This window comes from Aethina tumida, chromosome 4, assembly GCF_024364675.1.
Source record: "Aethina tumida isolate Nest 87 chromosome 4, icAetTumi1.1, whole genome shotgun sequence".
Lineage (NCBI taxonomy): Eukaryota > Metazoa > Arthropoda > Insecta > Coleoptera > Nitidulidae > Aethina > Aethina tumida.
The window spans coordinates 17158263-17180576 of NC_065438.1; the positions used below are offsets into that span (position 1 = coordinate 17158263).

At 30.1% G+C, this 22314-nt stretch overlaps 4 protein-coding genes across 5 annotated transcripts in view; 2 read left to right on the forward strand and 2 right to left on the reverse strand.

Annotated features, from left to right (window-relative positions):
- The window catches only part of LOC109605491 (plasmanylethanolamine desaturase), a 42289-nt gene extending 39503 nt beyond the window's left edge, over positions 1-2786 (forward strand). The window contains exons 3-4 of the mRNA XM_049965921.1: positions 1143-1361; positions 1413-2786. Of these exons, the coding sequence (XP_049821878.1) occupies positions 1143-1361; positions 1413-1673 (480 nt within the window). The 3' untranslated portion in view covers positions 1674-2786. The remainder of the gene's footprint in view (positions 1-1142; positions 1362-1412) is intronic.
- LOC109605492 (P2R1A-PPP2R2A-interacting phosphatase regulator 1) lies at positions 321-10060 on the reverse strand. 2 transcript variants are annotated; one of them, XR_007547789.1, is made up of 4 exons: positions 9700-10060; positions 9541-9631; positions 5492-6248; positions 321-428 (listed from the first exon to the last, which is right to left on the reverse strand). XR_007547789.1 is itself a non-coding variant. In XM_020022084.2 (3 exons), the coding sequence occupies exons 1-3, from the start codon at positions 9846-9848 to the stop codon at positions 5625-5627; spliced, it is 864 nt and encodes a 287-aa protein (XP_019877643.1). In that variant the 5' UTR covers positions 9849-10060; the 3' UTR covers positions 3914-5624. The 2 variants fall into 2 exon arrangements, 1 of the variants encoding a protein (XP_019877643.1); XM_020022084.2 differs by lacking the exon at positions 321-428 and having other exon boundaries at positions 3914-6248.
- A 1279-nt stretch (positions 10061-11339) lies between these two features.
- On the reverse strand, positions 11340-12208 carry LOC109605493 (U6 snRNA-associated Sm-like protein LSm4). Its single transcript, XM_020022085.2, has 5 exons — positions 12068-12208; positions 11974-12015; positions 11823-11921; positions 11585-11771; positions 11340-11530 (listed from the first exon to the last, which is right to left on the reverse strand). Exons 1-5 carry the CDS (start codon positions 12068-12070, stop codon positions 11439-11441), a joined length of 423 nt encoding a protein of 140 aa, XP_019877644.1. The 5' UTR covers positions 12071-12208; the 3' UTR covers positions 11340-11438.
- A 2871-nt stretch (positions 12209-15079) lies between these two features.
- The window catches only part of LOC109604111 (arf-GAP domain and FG repeat-containing protein 1), a 67758-nt gene continuing 60523 nt past the window's right edge, over positions 15080-22314 (forward strand). Inside the window, exon 1 of the mRNA XM_049966006.1 lies at positions 15080-15291. Within this exon, the coding sequence (XP_049821963.1) occupies positions 15128-15291 (164 nt within the window). The 5' untranslated portion in view covers positions 15080-15127. The remainder of the gene's footprint in view (positions 15292-22314) is intronic.

Below are 22314 nucleotides of genomic sequence, written 5' to 3' on the forward strand. Positions count from 1 at the left end.
TGAGAGAGCCAGTCCTTTTATCACCTCAAGAGTCTTTTATGTTTAAATTAATGTTAACATTACAATTATAGATTAGATATTTCTTATGTCGTGTAAAGAAATTTCGTTAGAATTGCTAAAAGTTATTGCACAATGTTAAAGGTTTGGCATGCACCAAAACTAGTAGTGCAGATATTGCAAAATAAATTAGTCTTCATCATAATCTTGCACTCTCTTATTACTGACAATAAGCTTGTACAAAAAATTGGAGGATCACGATTTAAAACTTGTATGGCATGCACTTGGAAAATTATAAATATATGTACACCAGGATTAGTAATAAAAGCTTTTGGACAAAAACAAAAACAATCCCTTCAATTGAAAATAACGTTAGAAAAATAAATCGTGGTGTTCTTTCGACAGGGGGGCGTCCACAAGCTTATTTATACCTCCTCAATAATCTCCCAAGCAGTTTGGTCTCAAAAATCCCACAAGAATCACATCAGAGTATATATACAAAACAATTAAATAAATTAGAGAAGAATGAACGAACAAACAGTCATGCTCCAATAACTGATACACTAATTAACTCAGGAACTCCGTCATGTCGTGATCGTTATGTACTAAAATTGATGTAGTTATATAGATATAAATTAGTATTTATGAGCAATCACAATTATTGACAAATTTTACCATTAAATTTACAAAAGAGTAATGAAATATTAGGTAAATATTAGGATAGAAAGTAATAACCGAAGAAACCTTAAAGTATTGTATTGTACACGTTGAAACTTTCGACGTGTTTTTTTAGTGTATGATTAGACCTTCCCCTTGTAGACCAATTTAAGAAGTCGTCCCAAAACACGAATCAATATCCCTTCGCCTAAATACAAACTTAAATATTTATCCGTCGACCGCAACTTTTCACATTAAGTTGCTGTCGTTTGATTTCAGTCCCCTTTTTTTCGTTGCCATTTAAATTTATTATTGAGAAAATCGTTAATAAACACGGTTATTGTCAAGACTTTTGTCCATTCCGTGCACAAACCATCGATCCGGTGTCGATAACCCGGGTAAGGGCGATAAAATTTTAAACTCTTTTGAACAATTGATCGTCCTTTCTAACAGGTGTTATCCTCCACAAACGATTTTTTCTTTTGTAGAATTTCTTACGTCCATTCCGCGAACATCACATCGACCCCACGTCGATCACCCGCCACGACTTCATCGAAACCAACGGCGACAACTTCATGGTCACGATCCCGTTCCTGGCCCGGATGGTGTGGGACTTCATCACCCTGTCGGAGGAGGACGTCCAGAAGAAGTTCACGTGGAACTGTTACGTGTTCCTGCTGGCCATATTCGTCGCCATGACTAACCAGGTACTGATCACCTCGCAACGTCAGCAGTTTTCACCAACTTCACCGTTTCAGATCCACAAATGGTCGCACACCTACTTCGGACTGCCGGCCTGGGTGGTGTTCCTGCAGGAGCACCACGTGATCCTGCCCAGGAGGCACCACCGCATTCATCACGTGGCACCGCACGAGACCTACTTCTGCATCACGACCGGCTGGCTGAACTGGCCGTTGGAGAAGCTGCACTTCTGGTCGGCGTTGGAGGTGATCATACAGGCGCTCACCGGTCTGAAGCCGCGGGACGACGACCTCAAGTGGGCCAAAAAGGGGACATGATAGTTTTGGCGGGACTCTGTTTGTGGTGCAGAGCACACACGTTTGATGCAGACTGTATTTACTTTATTTTATACAAATGCGGTGGTAATGAATGTTTTACTATTCCTGCATACTTTATTCTCTCAGGACGCGTCTAGTCGAAAATAAAGGTGAATTTTACCAAAGCCACAATTCCAGCACTCATTTTACATAAACTGATTGCCAAATGATAGTTTAATTTGTACATCGACGACGAGTAATCAAGGGTGGCGGACACTTTTACGAGACTTTTGTACATACAAATTAATAAATGCATTCCGTCTTGTATTAATCTTCATTTTGATTTTGTGTTCAAAAACGTGTAACAAATTCTTTTGTGAAAGTCTCTGCAGATCCTACAATATTAACACAAAGTGCACATACAAATTTAAGACCCGTTTGTGTCATTTAATGTTGCAATAAATTTATAACAACAACCATTTAGTTACTTATTTATTTTACTGCAATCACAATTAATGGTTCTGATATAAAACCATAGAACCAAGCGTTTCTAAAGGTGCCTATAAATCATTAAGTATGCTAAAGCAAATAATTTATATTGTTATAATCAAATCCGATGTTTGTATTAATTTTAAAACTACTAAATTTAAACATATCGATAATTAACTGTGTGATTTTAAAATTAATATAAAATGTGACTTAGGGACCACAGGACATTCGTCCGAAAATAACTGTATAGATTTAGTCTGTTGATTATTTATATTTCATAGATGATTATTAAACAGCTTCAACAAAATGAAATCAAATTGTCATTTAATTGTGTTCATATGATAGTGAGAGATGAGCTGTTTAATAAGGAGCTAACGCGACGCTTTTAATAAATTATAAGACACAAGATAATTTATAAATAGATAAAACGCACTTCCATTTAAATGTGTCGTCGTGAACGTGAAGTACCAATAATTCTTATTAGTGATTAGTACCACAACCACGCTTACTGTAAGTTATTGCTATGGAGCTTTTGTTGAGATATTAAAAGATTGTATATAATGATAATTATATTTGTAATGACTGGAAACAGACGAAGTTATGTATGTTGTTTAGTTATTAAAAATAAATCGCTTGCATTTACAACGTGTTTTTATTTTTAAATTCAAAGGTTTTTGAATGAAGTAGTATTTTAAATATTTACAACTATAAACAAATAATAAACATTTTAAATAATCACTTCAAAGTCACTATATTTTTAGTTAATGCGTATATTTGAACTTTGAGCCTTAAAGTACATTTTTTAAGACATTAAAAAAATCAGGTTTTTATTTGTCCAATTTAAACAAAGCCATGATTATTATAAATACAGTAAAGGTCATTTATATAGCTTTTCAAAACGTTAAATCTGTTCTAAAAACTAATATTAATAGAATTAATTGTTTTAGTATATCCCTGTACATAAATCAGTCTAAGGGCCTTACACCAGAAAAATTAAAGCATCTCCCTGTAGGATATGTAACATAAACAGAAACATCATTTTTTAGAAATTAAATTTATACTTATCAATAAAAACTGCTTGTCCCCACTGTTCTGTGGTCCAGTGATCCTAAGATACTCAAAATTGGGCTCTCATATTTTTAGTAGAAGTAGAATTTAGTTTTTCTTGTAGCTCTGGGGTTAAAAGAATCCCCATTGACCATCTCTTTCTTGTTTTACTTGCATTTGACTCTGCTAAATTACATTTTTTCTTGTAGGTCCACTAAATGTGATTCTAAGCAAGTCAAAATTGGGTTTTCATATTTTTAGTAGAAGGAGAATTTAGTTTTTCTTATATCTCTGGGGTCAAAAGAACCCACTAATCATGTAGTCATAGTCCTTAAGCTAATTTCGGAAAGTTCTTCCAAGTTGGGTTTAATTTCAGTTGTTGATAAGATTTCTTTCTATCAAGTTTCTCGAATACAGACAAGTTCTTAGTAGTACCACTTGGCCAGTTGGGTTTAATTTCAGTTGATGATAAGATGTCTTTCTATCAAGTTTCTCGAACACGGACAAGTTTTTATAGTACCCCTTAGCCAGCTATTCTAAATTTTTAGCTTACCTTTTACCATCTCTTCTTGTTTAACTTCGACTTGACACTGCTGAATTATAATTTTTCATGTAGTTCTTATAGTTCACAGAGGACAAAATAAACCATTACTATAATTATGACTTCTACTGTATTTTAATATAAGTTTTTAAGTATATATTTTTTTAATAAATAAAACAACCAGTTCTTAATTGTCGATATATTTGTTAAATAATATCTTGCTTAAAGAATATTTTATTACATTGGCCAACAATATGATAAACTATTTACACTGAAAATATTTAACTCCAGCTTGTACTGACTACAAAATGAATAGATTCTTGAATTCAGTTTCAAAATTTGAAAAACGCAACACATTTACTCCGTATTTGAAAATCGTTACCTCAGTGCGTGTCCTAAAAACAAATCTTTCAGATATTGATACTGAATTATTCAATTAATTAAATCAGTCTATGTATGATAAATCTATGTATAAAAGTTGATTATGAGGCACTACCGCTAATAATATACAACATAATAGATTGGTCAAACAAAAGTCCCCTCTATAAAACTTAATAACGAGTATTCATCTCATTTTATTTGTCGAATTTCGTACTAAAACAACTGCAAGACATTCGTTTAACAATCTATGATTATTATTCACACGAAAAATTCAAACTTAATAAAACATTATTAATAGATTTTGTATCCATTCAGTATACAAATGTTGGTTACATTTATAACAAGAAAATACGTTTAAAAAACTGCAACAAGACTTAATATTCCTGAAAAAAGGACAATTCATGGACTGTATTTTAAGATGCATGGAATGATATAAATATGAATCAGGCAGGGTTGGCATTTTACATTGAACTGTTAAAGAAACCCTTCTTTGCAATAATTTCAAATTAAATCGGTCGAATTCATTGTTTTAAAACCCAACCCTGCATAAACAAAGTCATTTTAAAAAAGCAATATGTAACGTAAACATTCATTTTATTTTAGAAACATTTATATTGGTACATAAATTATAGTTTAATAAAATACTGATGAAATGAGTGATTGTATATATCAAAAATTGGTTATTAAAATGACCGTGTTTTATAAAACTGAACATCCTGATTTCAAAATTGATCCCCTTTTGGTGGCGCATTCGTTCAACTCATTCAGTGAATGCTCAAATTTAATCCGATCAAAATTTGCAAACCAGGTGAACAGTGGGATGAAATTACAGCAACCACAGTTTAAGTTCAGTGTCATAAAAATGTGTGGTTGCTCTGGCTAATTTTGGCATTAAATTTACAAATAGTACTTAGGTACTAGTGAAATATAAGGGAAGAAAAATAATGACTGGTGAGAGAGCCAGTCCTTTTAGCACCTCAAGAGTCTTTTATGTTTAAATTAATGTTAACATTACAATTATAGACTAGATATTTCTTATGTCGTGTAAAGAAATTCCGTTAGAATTGCTAAAAGTTATTACACAATGTTAAAGGTTTGGCATGCACCAAAACTAGTAGTGCAGATATTGCAAAATAAATTAGTCTTCATCATAATCTTGCACTATCTTGTTACTGACAATAAGCTTGTACAAAAAATTGGAAGATCACGATTTAAAACTTGTATGGCATGCACTTGGAAAATTATAAATATATGTACACCAGGATTAGTAATAAAAGCTTTTGGACAAAAACGAAAACAATCCCTTCAATTGAAAATAACGTTAGAAAAATAAATCGCGGTGTTCTTTCGACAGGGGGGGCGTCCACAAGCTTATTTATACCTCCTCAATAATCTCCCAAGCAGTTTGGTCTCGAAAATTCCACAAGAACCACATCAGAGTATATATACAAAACAATTAAATAAATTAGAGAAGAATGAACGAACAAACAGACGTGCTCCAACCAATAAACCAATTAGCTCGGACTCTCCGTCATGTCGTGATCGTTCTTCGAAACAATCATCGGTTCCGATGGCAAAGCGCGGCTGGGCGACGGGCTGTCGACATTCCGGAACGTGAAACCCGGCGAGTCGGCACTGGACAGGGACTCCGGCGTTCCCACCGAACTCAACGAGCCCGGCAACGAGTTCGGCGTGGTGGTGAGCAGACCGCCGCGATCGGACGCCGAATAACTGTGCACCCGCTTCGCCCTCGGGCTCATGTGACAGTCCAGCAGCTTGTCGTCGTCCAACTTCCTCTTCGCGCTCAACGGACTCGGCCGCAGGACGGGCGAGGCGCTGCGCCTGATGAACGTCCTCGTCCGCGTCGGCGACTGATAGTTGGGCGATATGAGACGAGTTGGGGACGGCGAATTGCAGTGGAGACCGTGCGGCGGCAGGTTCACGTGCAACGGCACCATCTTGGCCATCTTCTGTTCGCCGTGCGTCTCGTTCATTATGCTCAGGTCCTCCCAGCTCTGGGATATCTGCATCGTGTGGTGCAGCTCCTTCTCGTGCGCCAGCTCCCGCGAATTGTTGAGATCGGCATGCTCCTCCTGTCTCAGCTGGTTGATCCGCGGCGTCAGGCGCAAATTCGATACCTGTGAACAAGAACATATGAAAAAATTTGTCAATACATAAAAACTTGTGTTGAGATAATTGCATCAATCGTTATAAATCCATTACTTGAAAGGTTCGACAAACACATTATGAAACGTGTATTTAGGAAATGAGACTAATAAAAATATGGTCAAATTCATCATTAAATCATTAGAATTTGCCATAATTATAACAACTTGTTAAAATAATTAAAAATATAACCTTTAATGTATTTTTATAGCAATTATAACAAGACTAGAAATACTTTTCTAATTTATTTTGATACAAATTTCATTTTAGGTTTCACTAAACAACTGTTATTTTCAGTTAAGCACCAATTTTTAAATTGAGACTTATTTTCTTTCTAAAAAACATCAACAATTTTGTTACTTTCAATGGACCATCCTGTACACTTTTGATTATACCATGTCCTATTCTTAGACTCAATAGTTTTTGAGTTATTAATTTTTTTCCAAACAATTTGACAGATTGATGGTCTAACTAAAATGTCTCTAAAGCCACCAATTTTGATGCTATACAGGGTGAGCGTTATTTACGTTTAATTTTGTACCATTAAAATATCAATAATTTTGTTACTTTCAATAGAACATCCTGTATACTTTTGAATTTTTAAATTCTATATTTAATTGCAAATGAAATGGCTATATCTAAATCCAATAGTTTTTGAGTTATTTTCTTTCCAAATGTTTTAACACATTGATGGTCTAACAAAAATGTCTGTAAAGTCTCCAATTATGATGCTGGAAAATTCATATTTGGCAAATACGTTAGCCAAAGACCATTCTATAAAGAACCATTATTGGTATTCCTAAATTTTATATAGGGTGTTCGTTATTTACGTTTAACTTAGGACATCTTAAAACACCAATAACTTTGTTATTTTCAATGATCCACCATGTATATTATAGCATAATTAAATTGAATATTAATAATTTTTCCGATTGGTATATGCATTCCCAATAAATAAAATGATTATTAACAGAGAAGTTATAAAAATGTAATGTAATATTGTCAGATACAAAACAAATGTCATTTATGAAATATAAGTATTTGTGGATTTTTAAATTCTACATGTACTTGAAAATAAAATGATTATACCACGTTCTATACTTAAACTTAATAGTTTTTGAGTTATTAATTTTTTTCCAAAAATTTTGACAGACTGATGGCCTAACAAAAATGTCTGTAAAGTTACCAATTTTGATGCTGGAAAGATCATTTTTAGCATACACGTTAACCAAACATCATCGTATAAGGAGCCATTATTAGTACTCCCAAATTTTATATAGGGTGTTCATTATTACGTTTAATTTTGTGCATATTAAAACATCAATAACTTTGTTATTTTCAATAAAACATCATGTAAGTTTTAGCATAATTAATTGAATTTAAAAAGGTATAATATTCCCTGTATATAAAATGAATATTAATAGTTAAAATTAAAAAAATGGCAACCTTTGTAAATTTCAAAGTAAATTACATAATACAAGTTCAAGTAGACAAAACAATAAACACTCAATCATCATGTAAGTAACTGTACTTATTTACAGTATTAAGATAAATATACAATTATGCTTTCATTCACTTGAAAACATTATCAAATAAAACAATAACCATAAAATTCAACGTAAATATAAATAATTACTAATAATTTTAAATTCTGGCGCTCACAATGAAATATTTTATTTTCAGTCAGTTTAATTGATGTCTAAGTATAATTCACAACGGAACTTTCCCACATTTGACATGACGAATTAATTTTCATAATCAAAATTAAAAGTAATCTCTTGATAAATACTTTACTGTTAACCAAATATTGTTCATAATAAAAATGGCTTTAGCAATTATATTTTAAATTCAACTTAATAGTCATACAAACAAATCATTACACATAAACATTCTATAATTTTAATACTGTAAACTAATTGACAATCATTATAAAAATGTTTTGGTAATTATTTGACAAGATAATAATGTGACTTGGACATTCCACATTAATGTTCACATTTATCACTTCCAGAAAAAGCTTCATAAAAAAAAAAACTGACACAATTTGATATTCATTATCAACAGAGGACGCACAATGTGATTTCAGCAACGTAATTTAAAAGTCCATCGAGTAATAAAATTTCCAAATCAGTTTTGAAACTGAATTATTTACATTTACACATATACAATAGTTGTGAATATTTGATCAAATTATAATTTTTTGTCCGCCGATAATAAGCCAGCAGCAAACTAATTTAACAATATTATTTTAATACTTAGTTTTGTGTCTAATATTCACAGATAATCGGACAAAAACCTCAAAACTTTGAAGAATCTGACGCAAGGAATTGTGTTTGTTGATCAGATTTTAGTTGAGACGTAAATAATACTTGACATTTTACGACGACGACTTTCATTTGATTAATCTCCAATTTTTCTATGCTCATACTATTTACAAAAAAATTTGTAGATATAGAAAACCTGATTAAGTTGCATGAAATAACAATATATTAAGTTAATCAGCTGATTTCATTTTTTTATTATGTAACTATGTGTTCAAAGATTATGCTTTTATGATAATGAAAAACTTTTATTTACATTTAATAAAAAGCTGTTTTTAATTGTACTTGATAATTTTTTTAAAATCATTTTTAAAACGCAATTTCTAAGAATGTATTGATTTATTTAAAATGACCAGATATAAAACCATCAAATTAATAGGCAATTAATGTTAATCTAAAGCTTTCAACAAGTATATTTAAAAGTAAACTGATCATTATCATGGTTCAAGTTGATACTTTTAGGATTTGTTTTTTTTTTCTGTAGCAAAGCTGGAAGCATTAAAATTTTTGACCATCAATAAAATTCTAATAATTTTAATAACCATGTAATTTAAGTCAATTCCATGTTAATCAGACACTTGCAATAAACAAAATGTGTGACTAGAATACTTAATAACATTTTTAATTTGTTTTTTTCTCTTAGTTGTTGTTTTTTAAATTTAATTATATTAATTTTTAAGTTTATGAAGTAAAATATTAACATCACAGAGGAGCAATTCATTTTTCAGTGTGACTGAAGTCTTCGTTCAATAAAAACATTACCACCAAACACAGGAGTCACTAGAATGCATCATAAAAAATAAGTACTTAGATAAAATAATAGTTACTGACACAAATTATTTAAGAGAGTGATAAAGTGAGGTTACAATAACAAACAATTTTAAACAGGAGCTTTCTGAACAAAATTGTTATTGATTAGTTTGTTTAGGACTGTTTGACTTACTGGTGATCCTGGAACTGGGCTGAAACTGGCGCTGAACCTCCTCGTCCTCGGCTGTCCGGGATTGTGGAACAGATTAAAGGGCTGCGGGTCCCTGCAAAACAGAAACAAATCGGTATGGTGCGGTGACGAGGCGTTTCCGAGCCCGTGAACCAGACAAACCTCGCCGTCGATGTGGATGGGTTCGCCGTGGTCATGATGGCATTCGTCTCATTGATCATGGGAGCGCTGGAGCATCTTTTCAATGTACCGGGTCCGTTGGCTGGAGTGTCAACGTCCATTGCCACTGATTGGGAATTTATTGATGACATTCGGTATCTCTGCCACCACTCGGTATCTATTTGTAGGGGACATTTGACTTTCACCGGCCGCGATTAACGTGCACAATCGGCCGAAGCACCGGGTCCCGGGACCCCTAACCGAAATTCGTACGGACGCGTCGAAATCGACGATGAAAATTCTTATCTAAGCTGGTTGTTGAGAAATTTTCAAGTCCTGTCAAAAAGCTTCGCGAACGACCTCAGTGCGCAAGCTCGCGCACCGGAGGCGCCCGGACTTCGCCGCGCTACCCATCGGTAGATGGCAACCGCGACACTACATCCAAATTTTTGCTAAATTTTAGTTTTATAATGCTATTTTATTGTTAACTCATCAAAAAGTTAATTATGAATAAAATACTAATTTTTTCATATGTACAATTTGCAAATATTAAATCTAAATTAGGAATAAATCCCAAACAAGCTTTAAGCAATAAAGCTTTCTACAATATCGATGACTTTTTAATATTACGCTTTTCACTTTTAATTTGTTCTCTAAAAACTTTATATAAATTATTCTTATTATATGCAATAAAAATTAACTAATAATAAAATTAAAAGAGAGTAAATATTTCGAAAACAACACATGTAAGTAAATTTTTGTTATTTAATATTTTTCATATGCATCTTTGAAAACAAATAAATAAATAACAGAACTTAATATATATTTTATTTAATTTAAAAAATGACATAGCTAAAATATAATTTTTATTTTTTATAAATTATTTAAAATTAATATTATTATTGATAAAATTGGATAAATTAGAATTTAATTTCAAATATTATAATTAAAAATATTAACTTCTATTACTGTCAAAAATAATAAAATATGTTAAATAAGTAAGTAAAAATTTGAGAATATTTCTATGAAAGATGTAATAATTAAATATTTTCAGGGTTTAGGTAACAAATAAACTTGTTTTTTATTGTTATTCTTTTTTAATTTGGATAAAAGTGGAGACAATAAAAATTAGATTAAAAGCTGAAATTAAATAAAATTTGAATAAGTCATAGTCATAATCAAAATTTTAATAGTTAATTAATAATAAAATTTAAAAATTAACAAAGAAATGTTTTAATAAGTACAATTTGTTAAATCAAAATTAGGAATAAAACCCAAACAAGCTTTAAGTAATAAAGCTTTCTACACTATTGATGATTTTGTGCTTCTCACTTTCAATTTGTTCTTTAACAACTTTACATTATTTATAAAATAAACGAATTAGTATTGTTTTATTACCAATAGTCATTGTAGAAAATAAGAAAAAATAAAATTAAAAAATTGAAAATAATTTCAGAAACAACTCAAGCAAATAAATTTGTGTTATTTTATATGAATCTTGGAACAAAAAATAAATAAATAAGTAAAAGATCACATTTTTTATAGAAAAATTTGAATTATTTTTATTATTGTAGACTCAATATTTTGGAATTAATATTCAATTATGTCATAAAATACACTTTTCACTTAATAATACAAAAGAATAATTACAAAAGAATATTTTATTTATACATAAGAAATAATTGCTTATACTATAAACAAATAAATATAGTCTAAAGCCCTAATTCAACAAATTACAAAAGTTACTGCTTAGGTTTCTGCTTTTGTTGAAATGGTGGATTTCTCCCACCTTGTCCACCAGCTTTGCCACCTCCTCGGCCACCTCCAAAGTTGCCTAAAATTAAACACATCACAGCTTGCGATACTTTAAAGAGCTGACTAATAATACCCCTGGCTGCAGGTCTGTTTCTTTGATTTTGGCCACCACCTCTGCCTGATTTCATGTCACCACGTCCTCTGTTCTTGACCACGGCCTCCTCCTTGACCATGTCAATAACTTCGTCAGGTATACGGAGGTATTTGATCGTGCTACCGCGAATGTAGCATTCGGGCATCCTCCAGAACTTGTCACCATCCTAGAAACTTACTTTAGGAAACGAGCTTTAATGTGGAAGTCATTTACTTACTCTGGATGTGCAGATTACTTCACGGAGGTTTATGTTCATCCAGTTGTCGCAGCTCACCAGGTGACCGTTGTACGTTTCGCCGTTTTTTAATTCCACGAGCTAAAAAAGCAGAGTTTAGGCAAAAAATTTGACGGTTTCCCTGATTTCTTACCATGGGGTGGTTTTGGGCCGTACGCAACAACGATAAAGGCAACTAAAAAAACGGTTGTTAAGTGGATTGTACTGTAGAAAATCTTTGTGCTTACCATTTTGTTTTGAAAATTTTTTCAGTAAACTTAAGCTACAACTTAACCTAAAATTGAAATTTTTGAAAATGTCGTTGTGGTTGCAGTAATCTGCATCTATATAACGTTACATCACAGCGCCATCTATTACCTAATTATTTTACTTTTTTTAAAACTAATTTTAAATACTCAATATTAATAATTAATTATTCAATTTATTAGTTAGTTTTTCAAGAATACAATGAGACAATAATTTCCCAAACTGATTATTTGAAAAAACGCAGTCGCGTGATGCCAAAATCCGAATTGCGTTGTTTATACACGTATTACATAATTATTGGCATATTTGGATATTGAAGGGGTCAACGGGTTGAGGCGCCGCACAATAACAGGAAAAATCTAAAAATCAATGAACTCCGGCGCCGATAATTTTAATTATTCCGTTAATTATAAAATTCGAGATTAATTGCAGTGTACGATTTCAAAACAATGCTGATTATTCGAAAAACATCAAAGAAACGAGGCGCTCAGACGCGCTGAAATGTTTTCGAGTTTAGCGATTATTGGTTATTGCCTTATTTTGATGCAGTTTTATGTAAATGACCGTTAATGTGGAATTGATAATTATAATATTACGGTTGCAATATTTGATTTGTGGCGAAATGGCTATTTCGATTTTGCCAAGCGGATTGTTGTCAAAATGTCAAGCGAAAATAATAAAGTGAATGGATTTGAATTTGAATTGGTACAAGGATATAAATCATGTGATTAGAGGCCGTAAATTGGTAATAAAAATATTAAAAATATTTTTAGTGATATCCATGCAAGTTACATATAAAATTATGTTAAATATATATATTTATTTTAAATATTATTTATATGCCATAAACTAATAAACTTATATAAGAATTGATATAAGATATTATATATTGATAACCATATAAATTATATATGATTTTACAAAAATGTACTTTTATCAAAACTAAAATTTCAACATCATATTAATATCTGAAATAAAATAAAACTGATTAAAAACATATGTAAACAATATTTAAATAAATAAACAAAACTTGTTTTTTATTGATAATCTTGATTTTAATATTCTTAAAAATGGAGAAATTTGAATTAGAAATTAAAAATAGATTAACAGTTATAAAACGTTTTATAATGTTTAACGTAATATTTTATAATGTTTATTGAAAACTATATAATGTTTAGTAAATTAGAATTTAATTTAAAAAATGACATGGCTAAATCATAATTTTTGTTTTCTATAAGATTCAAAAGAAACTAAAATAAAAAACATGTTTTTCATTGATAATTTTATTTTTAATATGAATTTGAAATGTAAAAATTATATATTATTTTCTATTTTTGTGACACTCGACAGAACAACAACAAAAATTAATTTTAATACGGATTAAAATAGAGAAATAATCGTTAATTTAAAATGTGACAGTTAAATATATACATTTTTATCTCTGTGACAAACAAAAAAAATATTAACATATTATAAAGTAATAATTAATAATAACTTTTATTGTTATAAATGGATAATTGATTTAAAGGATAATGTAGTAATAAATATAAACTTTTATTATTGAGAACAATTCTGAGAAAATTTCTATGAGAAAATGTGATTATTAAATATTTCCAGTGTTGATGCAATTAAACTAAATTTTTGTCAATAGTCTTAATGTAATGAAGATTAAGGCAAATAATCTGTTTTTTTGTTTTTAGTCTTAGTTTTAATATTGATCAAATTGAAGAAATTAGAATTTGATTTAAAAGGTGATTTAGTAAAAAATATAAACTTTTATTACTGTGACATATAACAAGAAAAATAATATATGATTAAGTAAGTCATAATAATTTAATATTATTCAATATTCAACATGAAATATAATAAAATATGAACAGGTAAGTCATAATAATTTTGACACTATTTCTAGGAAAAAATGTGATTATTAAATATTTTCAGGTTTAAGCCAAAGAAACTAATTTTTTTTTCATAGTCTTAATTTTAATATTGATCAAATTGAAGAAATTAGAATGTGACTTAAAAGGTGATTTGGTGAAAAAATATAAACATTCAATACTGTGACATTCAACAAGGAAAATAATAAAATATAATCAAGTAAGTCATAATAATTCTGACACTATTTTTAGGATAAAATGTGATTATTAAATATTTTCAAGGTAAATAATCTGATTGTTTGTTGTTAGTCTTAATTTTAATATTGATCAAATTGAAGAAATGAGAATTTGATTTAAAAGGTGATTTGGTAAAAAATATAAACTTTTATTATTGTGATATTTAACAAGAAAAAAAAGGCAAATAAATTATTTTTTGTCGATAGGTATTGAAGATATTAGAATTAGACTTAAAATGTAATAGAGTAAAGAATAAACTTTTATTACTGTGATTTATAAAAAGAAAAATAATAATATATGTTCATATAAGTCAAAATAATTCTGAGAAAATTTCTATAAAAAAATTGACGACTAAATATTTCCAAGGATGCGGCTAATGAATTTATTGTTTATTGATAGACTTAATTTTAATATTGATAAAATATGAAGAAATTTAAATTTAATTTAAAAGGTGATTTGGTAAAAAAATATAAACTTTTATTACTAATATAATAAAATATGATCCAGTTAGTCATATTAATTCTGAGAATATACATATGAAAAAATATGATTATTAAATATGTTATTTGTTGATAATCTTAATTTTAATATTGATAAAAATGGAGAAATTAGAATTTAACTCAAAATTTGATGTGGTAATATGATAAACTTTTATTTCCACGAAATTCATCAAGAACAACAACAATAAATGATCAACCAAGTCACAATAATTTTGAGACTAGTTTCTATGAAAAGAGTCGACGATAAAATATTTCCGCCGTTGCCACGTCGCCCGCCGCAACCCCGAACCACCGTCCGTTCCGCCACGCCGGCAACGCCGCCAAGTTAGTTCGCCGTCCGTCCGCGCACGGGGCACCGTTCAAAAGAAACGCGATCAGCTGTCAGTCGAGATTGGTACGTTTCCGTGTGCAAGTGTGTGTCCGTACAATGGCGTCATCCCGTAAAAAGCAGGACGAGAAAAACTTAAAGACGCTCCGCGAACTGGGCTCGTCGCCCCAGAACAAGTACTGTTTCGATTGCAATCAACGCGGACCGACCTATGTGAACGTTACCATCGGCTCGTTCGTGTGCACCAAATGCTCCGGAATGCTGTAAGTACCGTTTTTCGGGTGGTTTTTCGAAATTTCGCTCGCACAGGTGTGTGCGGCGCACTTTTTCAAATACGATTCGAACGTCGTTCCGCGTTGGCGGGCCGCACGGTTGGGAGACGCGCAACTTTGAATCGACTAACGACGAAATGGGCTTGGGATTTCCGTGTTTCGGTTGTTTCACTCTTTGCAGTTGGTTCTCGGCTTTGTTTATTTACGTCGGACGATTGGTATCTTGCGGTGGCGTGGCCTTTGACCGCACTATTTTTATTTACCGGACGGGGCACTGCGACGCCGAAATATCCTATCTGTGCACGTGTCCGACGTCTGAATTCTGATGCCACTCTGATCCTCAGGGTAAACGATAGTGTGTTTTTGCGTTGTGAAACCTTTGTTTTGTACACACACACATCAGTCCTCACTTCCTGAACCGGACGCACAAATATCGCAGATAAGACTCGGCCCATTTTTTTTTTGTTTATGTTTGGTTGTTGCGTTTGAAAACAAGTTCGAGGAATGTTTTAGTCCGGGCCCGTTTTTGAACCGCAGAGAAAGGTGGGACGGTATGGGAAGAGTCGCGAAGTGAAAATAACGTACTTGAATAATTCATCGCATTAATTTCTAAAGTAATTGTTTTATGTAAATCTGCGGCCTCAGTTACGCCGTTAGTTATCTGATTTTTTTTGACGAAATTGTGGCTGGTATCGTTGACGGAATATAAATAGTCGTTGAACTTCCTGGTTTTTGAATACATTGTAAGCGGGTTCAGTGATTTTATTCATAAAGATTTTTTGATGAAATTCACCGGAATCGCCTGAAATTTACTGTTGTGTGTGTTGGAAATTGTTCAAATAGTGTAAAATTATCCTCTTTATTTGTATAATTCATAGGTCACACTAAAAAATGTATTAAAAATACACCAGGGTATCCATTTATCAGGTTAATTCACTAAAAATAATGAAAACCGCAATGAAAAAGTATATTAATAAAAGGATAGTTATGTTAAAAAAAAACTGACTACTATCTCTGTTGGAATTTAAATAATAAGAGTTAAATTTCCTGGTTTTTAAACACACAGTAAACGAGTTGTGTAGTTTTGTTCATAAAAACATTGTGATGAAATTCAGAGATTTTCGTTGAAATTTACTGTTAACATTGGAATATGTATTGGAAATTATACGAAACTAGAAAATTATCCACTTTACTTGTTTAATGCACTGGACACACTTAAAAATATTTAAAAATTCAACTTTATCAGTTTAATGGACAAAAAATTAAGAAGCCAGCATCAAAGAAATATATTAATAAAGGAATAGTTATGTTAGAGATAAAAATTATCAAAATCTCTGCTAAAATTTAAATAATTAGAGTTAAATCTCTTAGTTTTTGAAAACACAGTAAATGAGTTGTGCAGTTTTGTTCATAAAACCTTATGATGAAATTCATAGATTGTTATTGAAGTTTACTGTTAACATAGAATATGTTTTGGAAATTATTCAAAACTAGAAAATTATTTACTTTATTTGTATAAGTCACTGGACACACTTAAAAATATTTAAAAATTCAACTGCGTATCTATTTAGCAGTTTAATTGACAAAAAATTAAGAAACCAGCAGCAAAGAAATATGTTAATAAAGAGATAGTTATGTTAGAGACAAAATTTATCAAAATCTCTACTAAAATTTAAATAATTGGAGTTAAATTTCTTAGTTTTTGAACACACAGTAAACGAATTGTGCAGTTTTGTTCATAAAAACTCTGTAATGAAATCCATAGATTTTACTTGAAATTTACTTTTAACATTGGAATATGTATTGGAAATTATTCAAATCTAGAAAATTATCCACTTTATTTCTATAGTTCACTGAACACACTTAAAAATAATTAAAAATTCAACTGGTTATTCATGTATCAGTTTAATTGTCAAAAAATTAAGAAGCCAGTATCAAAGAAATATATCAATAAAGGGGTAGTTATGTTAGAGAAAAAAAATTATCAAAAAATCTGCTAAAATTTAAATAATTGGAGTTAAATCTCTTAGTTTTTGAACACCCAGTAAACGAATTGTGCAGTTTTGTTCATGAAAACTTGATGAAATTTACAGATTTTAGTTGAAATTTACTGTTAACATTGGAATGTGTGTTGGAAATTATTCAAAACTAGAAAATTATCCACTTCATTTTTATAATTCACTGGGTCACACTTTAAAATGTTTAAAAATGCAACTGGGAATTAATTTGTCAGTTTAATTAACCAAAATAAGGAACCCAGCAACAAAAAATATATTAATAAATGGATAGTTTTGTTATAGGTAAAAGTAACCGAAATCACTGTTGGAATTTAAATAACTGATTCTGAATCTGTTGGTTTTTGAACACACAGTAAGCGGATTGTGTGGTTTTGTTCATAAACACTTTGTGTTGAAATTCACTGGTTTTACCTGAAATTTACTGTTAACATAGGAATGTGTGTTGGAAATTATTTAAACACCAGAAAATTATCCACTTTATTTATATAATTCACTGGTCACACTTAAAAATACCTAAAAACACAACTGTATATTCATTTATCGGTTTAAATGTCTAAAAATAAACAAACCAGCAACGTAAAAAATATTAATAAGGAGATGTATAAGTCAAAAAGCACATTGCAGCATTGTTCCATTGTGTAATTTAATGGAGGGGCATCGGAAACTATACAAACATATTGCTAATTGACTTGTGTGAACCGTTTATTTAATTATTACTACTTGGTGCGGATGGATGAAAGGTTTTAAAGCCCGGCATAATTCAATTATTACGAAGTGGGTTAAATCGGATTAAGATCTGCATTCGAACATTCACGGAATGCCATTCTTTTCCCGTGAAGGTCTTTCTTTGCGTTCGTAAAGAACTGCCCCGGCATCAAATTGTTCGTTGAATCTTTACGGACGTAGTTTGTTGTTGTTGCAAATTAAATTCTATTTTCCTTTGTGCGTTCGTGTTAAATAATGCATTGTTCTGACTACAAATATGTTAGTTATCGGTTGTAAATATTGTTATTGCTCGTTTTTTATTATTTTGGAATTGGTAATTGTTCCAATTTGTTTATGAATTCGTCACAGTTTAAACCCAAAGTGAGACTTTCTCTTTGATGTTTTAAAAAAATTGTTTTACGCGTCGTGGAAGATGTAATGAATAAATGCAAGGTTATCTACAGTCCATTTAAATAAGATGACGTTATGTTTATAAATTATTTACAAGGTTTTAAAATAATAATAATTAGAAAATGCATTGCATACAAGTCTATATTTGTGTAATCATTCGGTCGGAATTTGAGTATTCGAAACTTCCCTGTTACAGGGTTATCACAAATATTTTATATAAATGAACTATTAAATTCAAAATTTTTTTATTCTATACAGTGTCACATATATTTTTCTAAACAGGACATAAATTCAGGGTGATTCATCTAACTTATTCATTAGAAGTTTAGGGAGAACGGGAAAAGGTATTGATTTGAAATTTTTATTTAGCATGTATAACTTGACTTAACTACTTTTTCTAATTTGTTTTGAACAAAATTTTATTTCTCGTTTCCTCTGAAGTAACAACTCTGTTATTTTTAATGGAACACCCTGTTTATATTCGCATTTTTAAATTCTACATGTGATTGCAAATAAAATGACTATACTATGCCCTATACCTAAATCAAATAGTTTTTGAGTTACTAATTTTTTAGAAATTTTTTTGACAGATTGGTGGTCTAACCAAAATGTCTGTAAATCCACCAATTTCGATGTTGAATAGTTAATTTTTGGCATGCACGTTAACCAAAGACCATCCTATAAGGAACCATTATTAATATTCTTAAATTTTATACAGGGTGCTCGTAATTTTCGTTTAATTTTGTGCATCTTAAAACATTAATAACTTTGTTATTTTCAGTGGAATACCCTGTATATATTTAATTTTTAAATTCTACATTTAATTGCAAATAAAATGAATATACTATGTTATATACCTAATCCCAATAGTTTCTGAGATATTAATTTTTTTTCCAAAAACTTTACCAGATTGATGATCTAACTAAAATATCTGTACTGTCTCAAATTTTGATATTGCAAAGTTCATTTTTGGTATGCACGTTAACCAAGGTTGACCCTATAAGGAACCATTATTAATAATCTTAAATTTTATACAGGGTGTTCGTTATTTCCGTTTAATTTTGTACATCTTTAAACACCAATATCTTTGTTATTTTCAATGGAACACCCTGTATATATTTAATTTTTAAATTCTACATTTAATTGCAAATAAAATGATTATACTATGTTATAACTTAGTTCCAATAGTTTCGAGTTATTAATATTTTTTTTTCAATAAACTTTGACAGTTTGATGATGTAACTAAAATGTCTGTAATATCTCAAATTTTGATATTGTAAAGTTTATTTTTGGTATGCACGTTAACCAAGGATGACCCTATAAGGAACCATTATTAATATTCTTAAATTTTATAAAGGGTGTTCGTTATTTCCGTTTAATTTTGTACATCTTTAAACACCAATATCTTTGTTATTTTCAATGGAACACCCTGTATATATTTAATTTTTAAATTCTACATTTAATTGCAAATAAAATGATTATACTATGTTATAACTTAGTTCCAATAGTTTCTGAGTTATTAATATTTTTTTTCAATAAAATTTGTCAGTTTGATGATGTAACTAAAATGTCTGTAATGTCTCAAATTTTGATATTGTAAAGTTCATTTTTGGTATGCACGTTAACCAAGGACGACCCTATAAGGAACCATTATTAATATTTTTAAATTTTATACAGGGTGTTCGTTATTTCCGTTTAATTTTGTGCATCTTTAAACACCAATATCTTTGTTATTTTCAATGGAACACCCTGTATATATTTAATTTTTAAATTCTACATTTAATTGCAAATAAAATGATAATACTATGTTATAACTTAGTTCCAATAGTTTCTGAGTTATTAATATTTTTTTTCAATAAACTTTGTCAGTTTGATGATATAACTAAAATGTCTGTAATGTCTCAAATTTTGATATTGTAAAGTTCATTTTTGGTTTGCACGTTAACTAAGGATCACCCTATAAGAAACCATTATTAATATTCCCAAATTTTATACACGGTGCTCGTTATCTCCATTTAATTTTGTGCATCTTAAAACATCAATAACTTTGTTATGTTCAATGGAACACTCTGTATATACCTGATTTTTAAATTCTACATATCATTGCAAATAAAATGGTTATACTATGTTATAACTTAGTTCCAATAGTTTCTGAGTTATTAATATTTTTTTTCAATAAACTTTGTCAGTTTGATGATGTAACTAAAATGTCTGTAAAGCCCTCAATTTTGAAATTACAAAGTTTATTTTTGGCATGCACGTTAACCAAGTTTACCCTATAAGGAATATTCCCGAATTTTATACAGGGTGTTCGTTATTTCCGTTTAATTTTGTGCATCTTTAAACATCAATAACTTTGTTATTTTCAATGGAACGCCCTGTATATATTTAATTTTTAAATTTTGCATATAATTGCAAATAAAATGAATATAATATGTTATATACCTAATCCCAATAGTTTCTAAATTATTAATTTTTTTTCTAAAAACTTTGACAGATTGATGATCTAACTAAATGTGCCTTCAATTTTGATAATGCAAAATTCATTTTTGGTATGCACGTTAACTAAGGATTACCCTGTAAGGAACCATTATTAGCACACCCAAATTTTATACAGGGTGTTCGTTATTTACGTTTAACTTCGTACATTTTAAAACATCAATATTAGTTAAATATGAAAACAGTTGTTTTCTCTAAAAAATGATTAAAACTGAGGAGCATATAATTTTGTTTACTGGCTAAACACGTCGACCAATAAAAAATCCAGTTATTCAACAAATTCCATTTCGCAAAAGTAATCCCCGACCCACGCAAGTGAAGCAAAGTGGAAATAATTCGCCTCGTTTTCGAAATAATTTCTTGGATTTCCTGTAAATATTTTTTTGTGGCCTCTAATTCCAACAAATTCCCCTTAATTTCGCCGCCTAACACTTCTACGAGACGGCGACGAAAATCCACAAAATTTCGACAACAATCACGATTAATTTTGAAGCACACTAATTATTTTTAATTTATTCGTTGCGTTATCAAAGGCGACACTCGAACAAGAAGTTCAAGGTTATCGGTGTGACCCAAAAAATGGATTTCCCTCAAATTGTTTATTGAACCCGAAATTGTTTTGTCTTATTGGACACATAAAAAAATAACAGCCTCTTAATTAATTAATTATACAATTAATTTTTAATTTAATTTAACTTTTAGTGAAATAAATTATGTTAATAAATAGAGGTTTTCTTAATAACGTCGACACAAGTCATTAGTTTCTTCAATTTGGTGTCAACTGTTCGATCAATTAAATATTGATTTTATTAATAGTTGTTTTTACCATAAATAAGCATTTAACAAGCAACGTTTAATGGCAGATGTTCTTTTCCACTTGTCCAAATATTTATTTAAAATTATGGTGTTTTAGTGTTCTAAAATCGATACAGCGTTGAAGTTTAACTTATGGTCATAAATATTTGTTTAATTTTGTAAATATTTTTAATAAAATTTAATGGCACGAAGTAAAAATTAATTAAACTAGGCCAATATTTGTGTAATCCATTTTACGTACTATAATTTTAAAATATACAAAGGTGGTTAAAAGTATGAAATATTTTTAATATATTTTTCATTTTATTAGATTTATTTTTATTGATTAGAAATATAAATTTCAGATTAATAATTGGACGGTTTAATTCTTCAACAACAAACATGTTGTAGTAATTTAAACTGGAAAAACACATTTATTCAATAAAAAAACATCACGTCAATGGTATTTCTTATGTTAATAAATTCCTTTGTGTTATTCCATATTGTAATAAAAAAAATGCAGTATTAAAAACCTTTCCACCACTGAATCCATCAAATACACACAAGTTCAAGTAGTTTTTGAAAC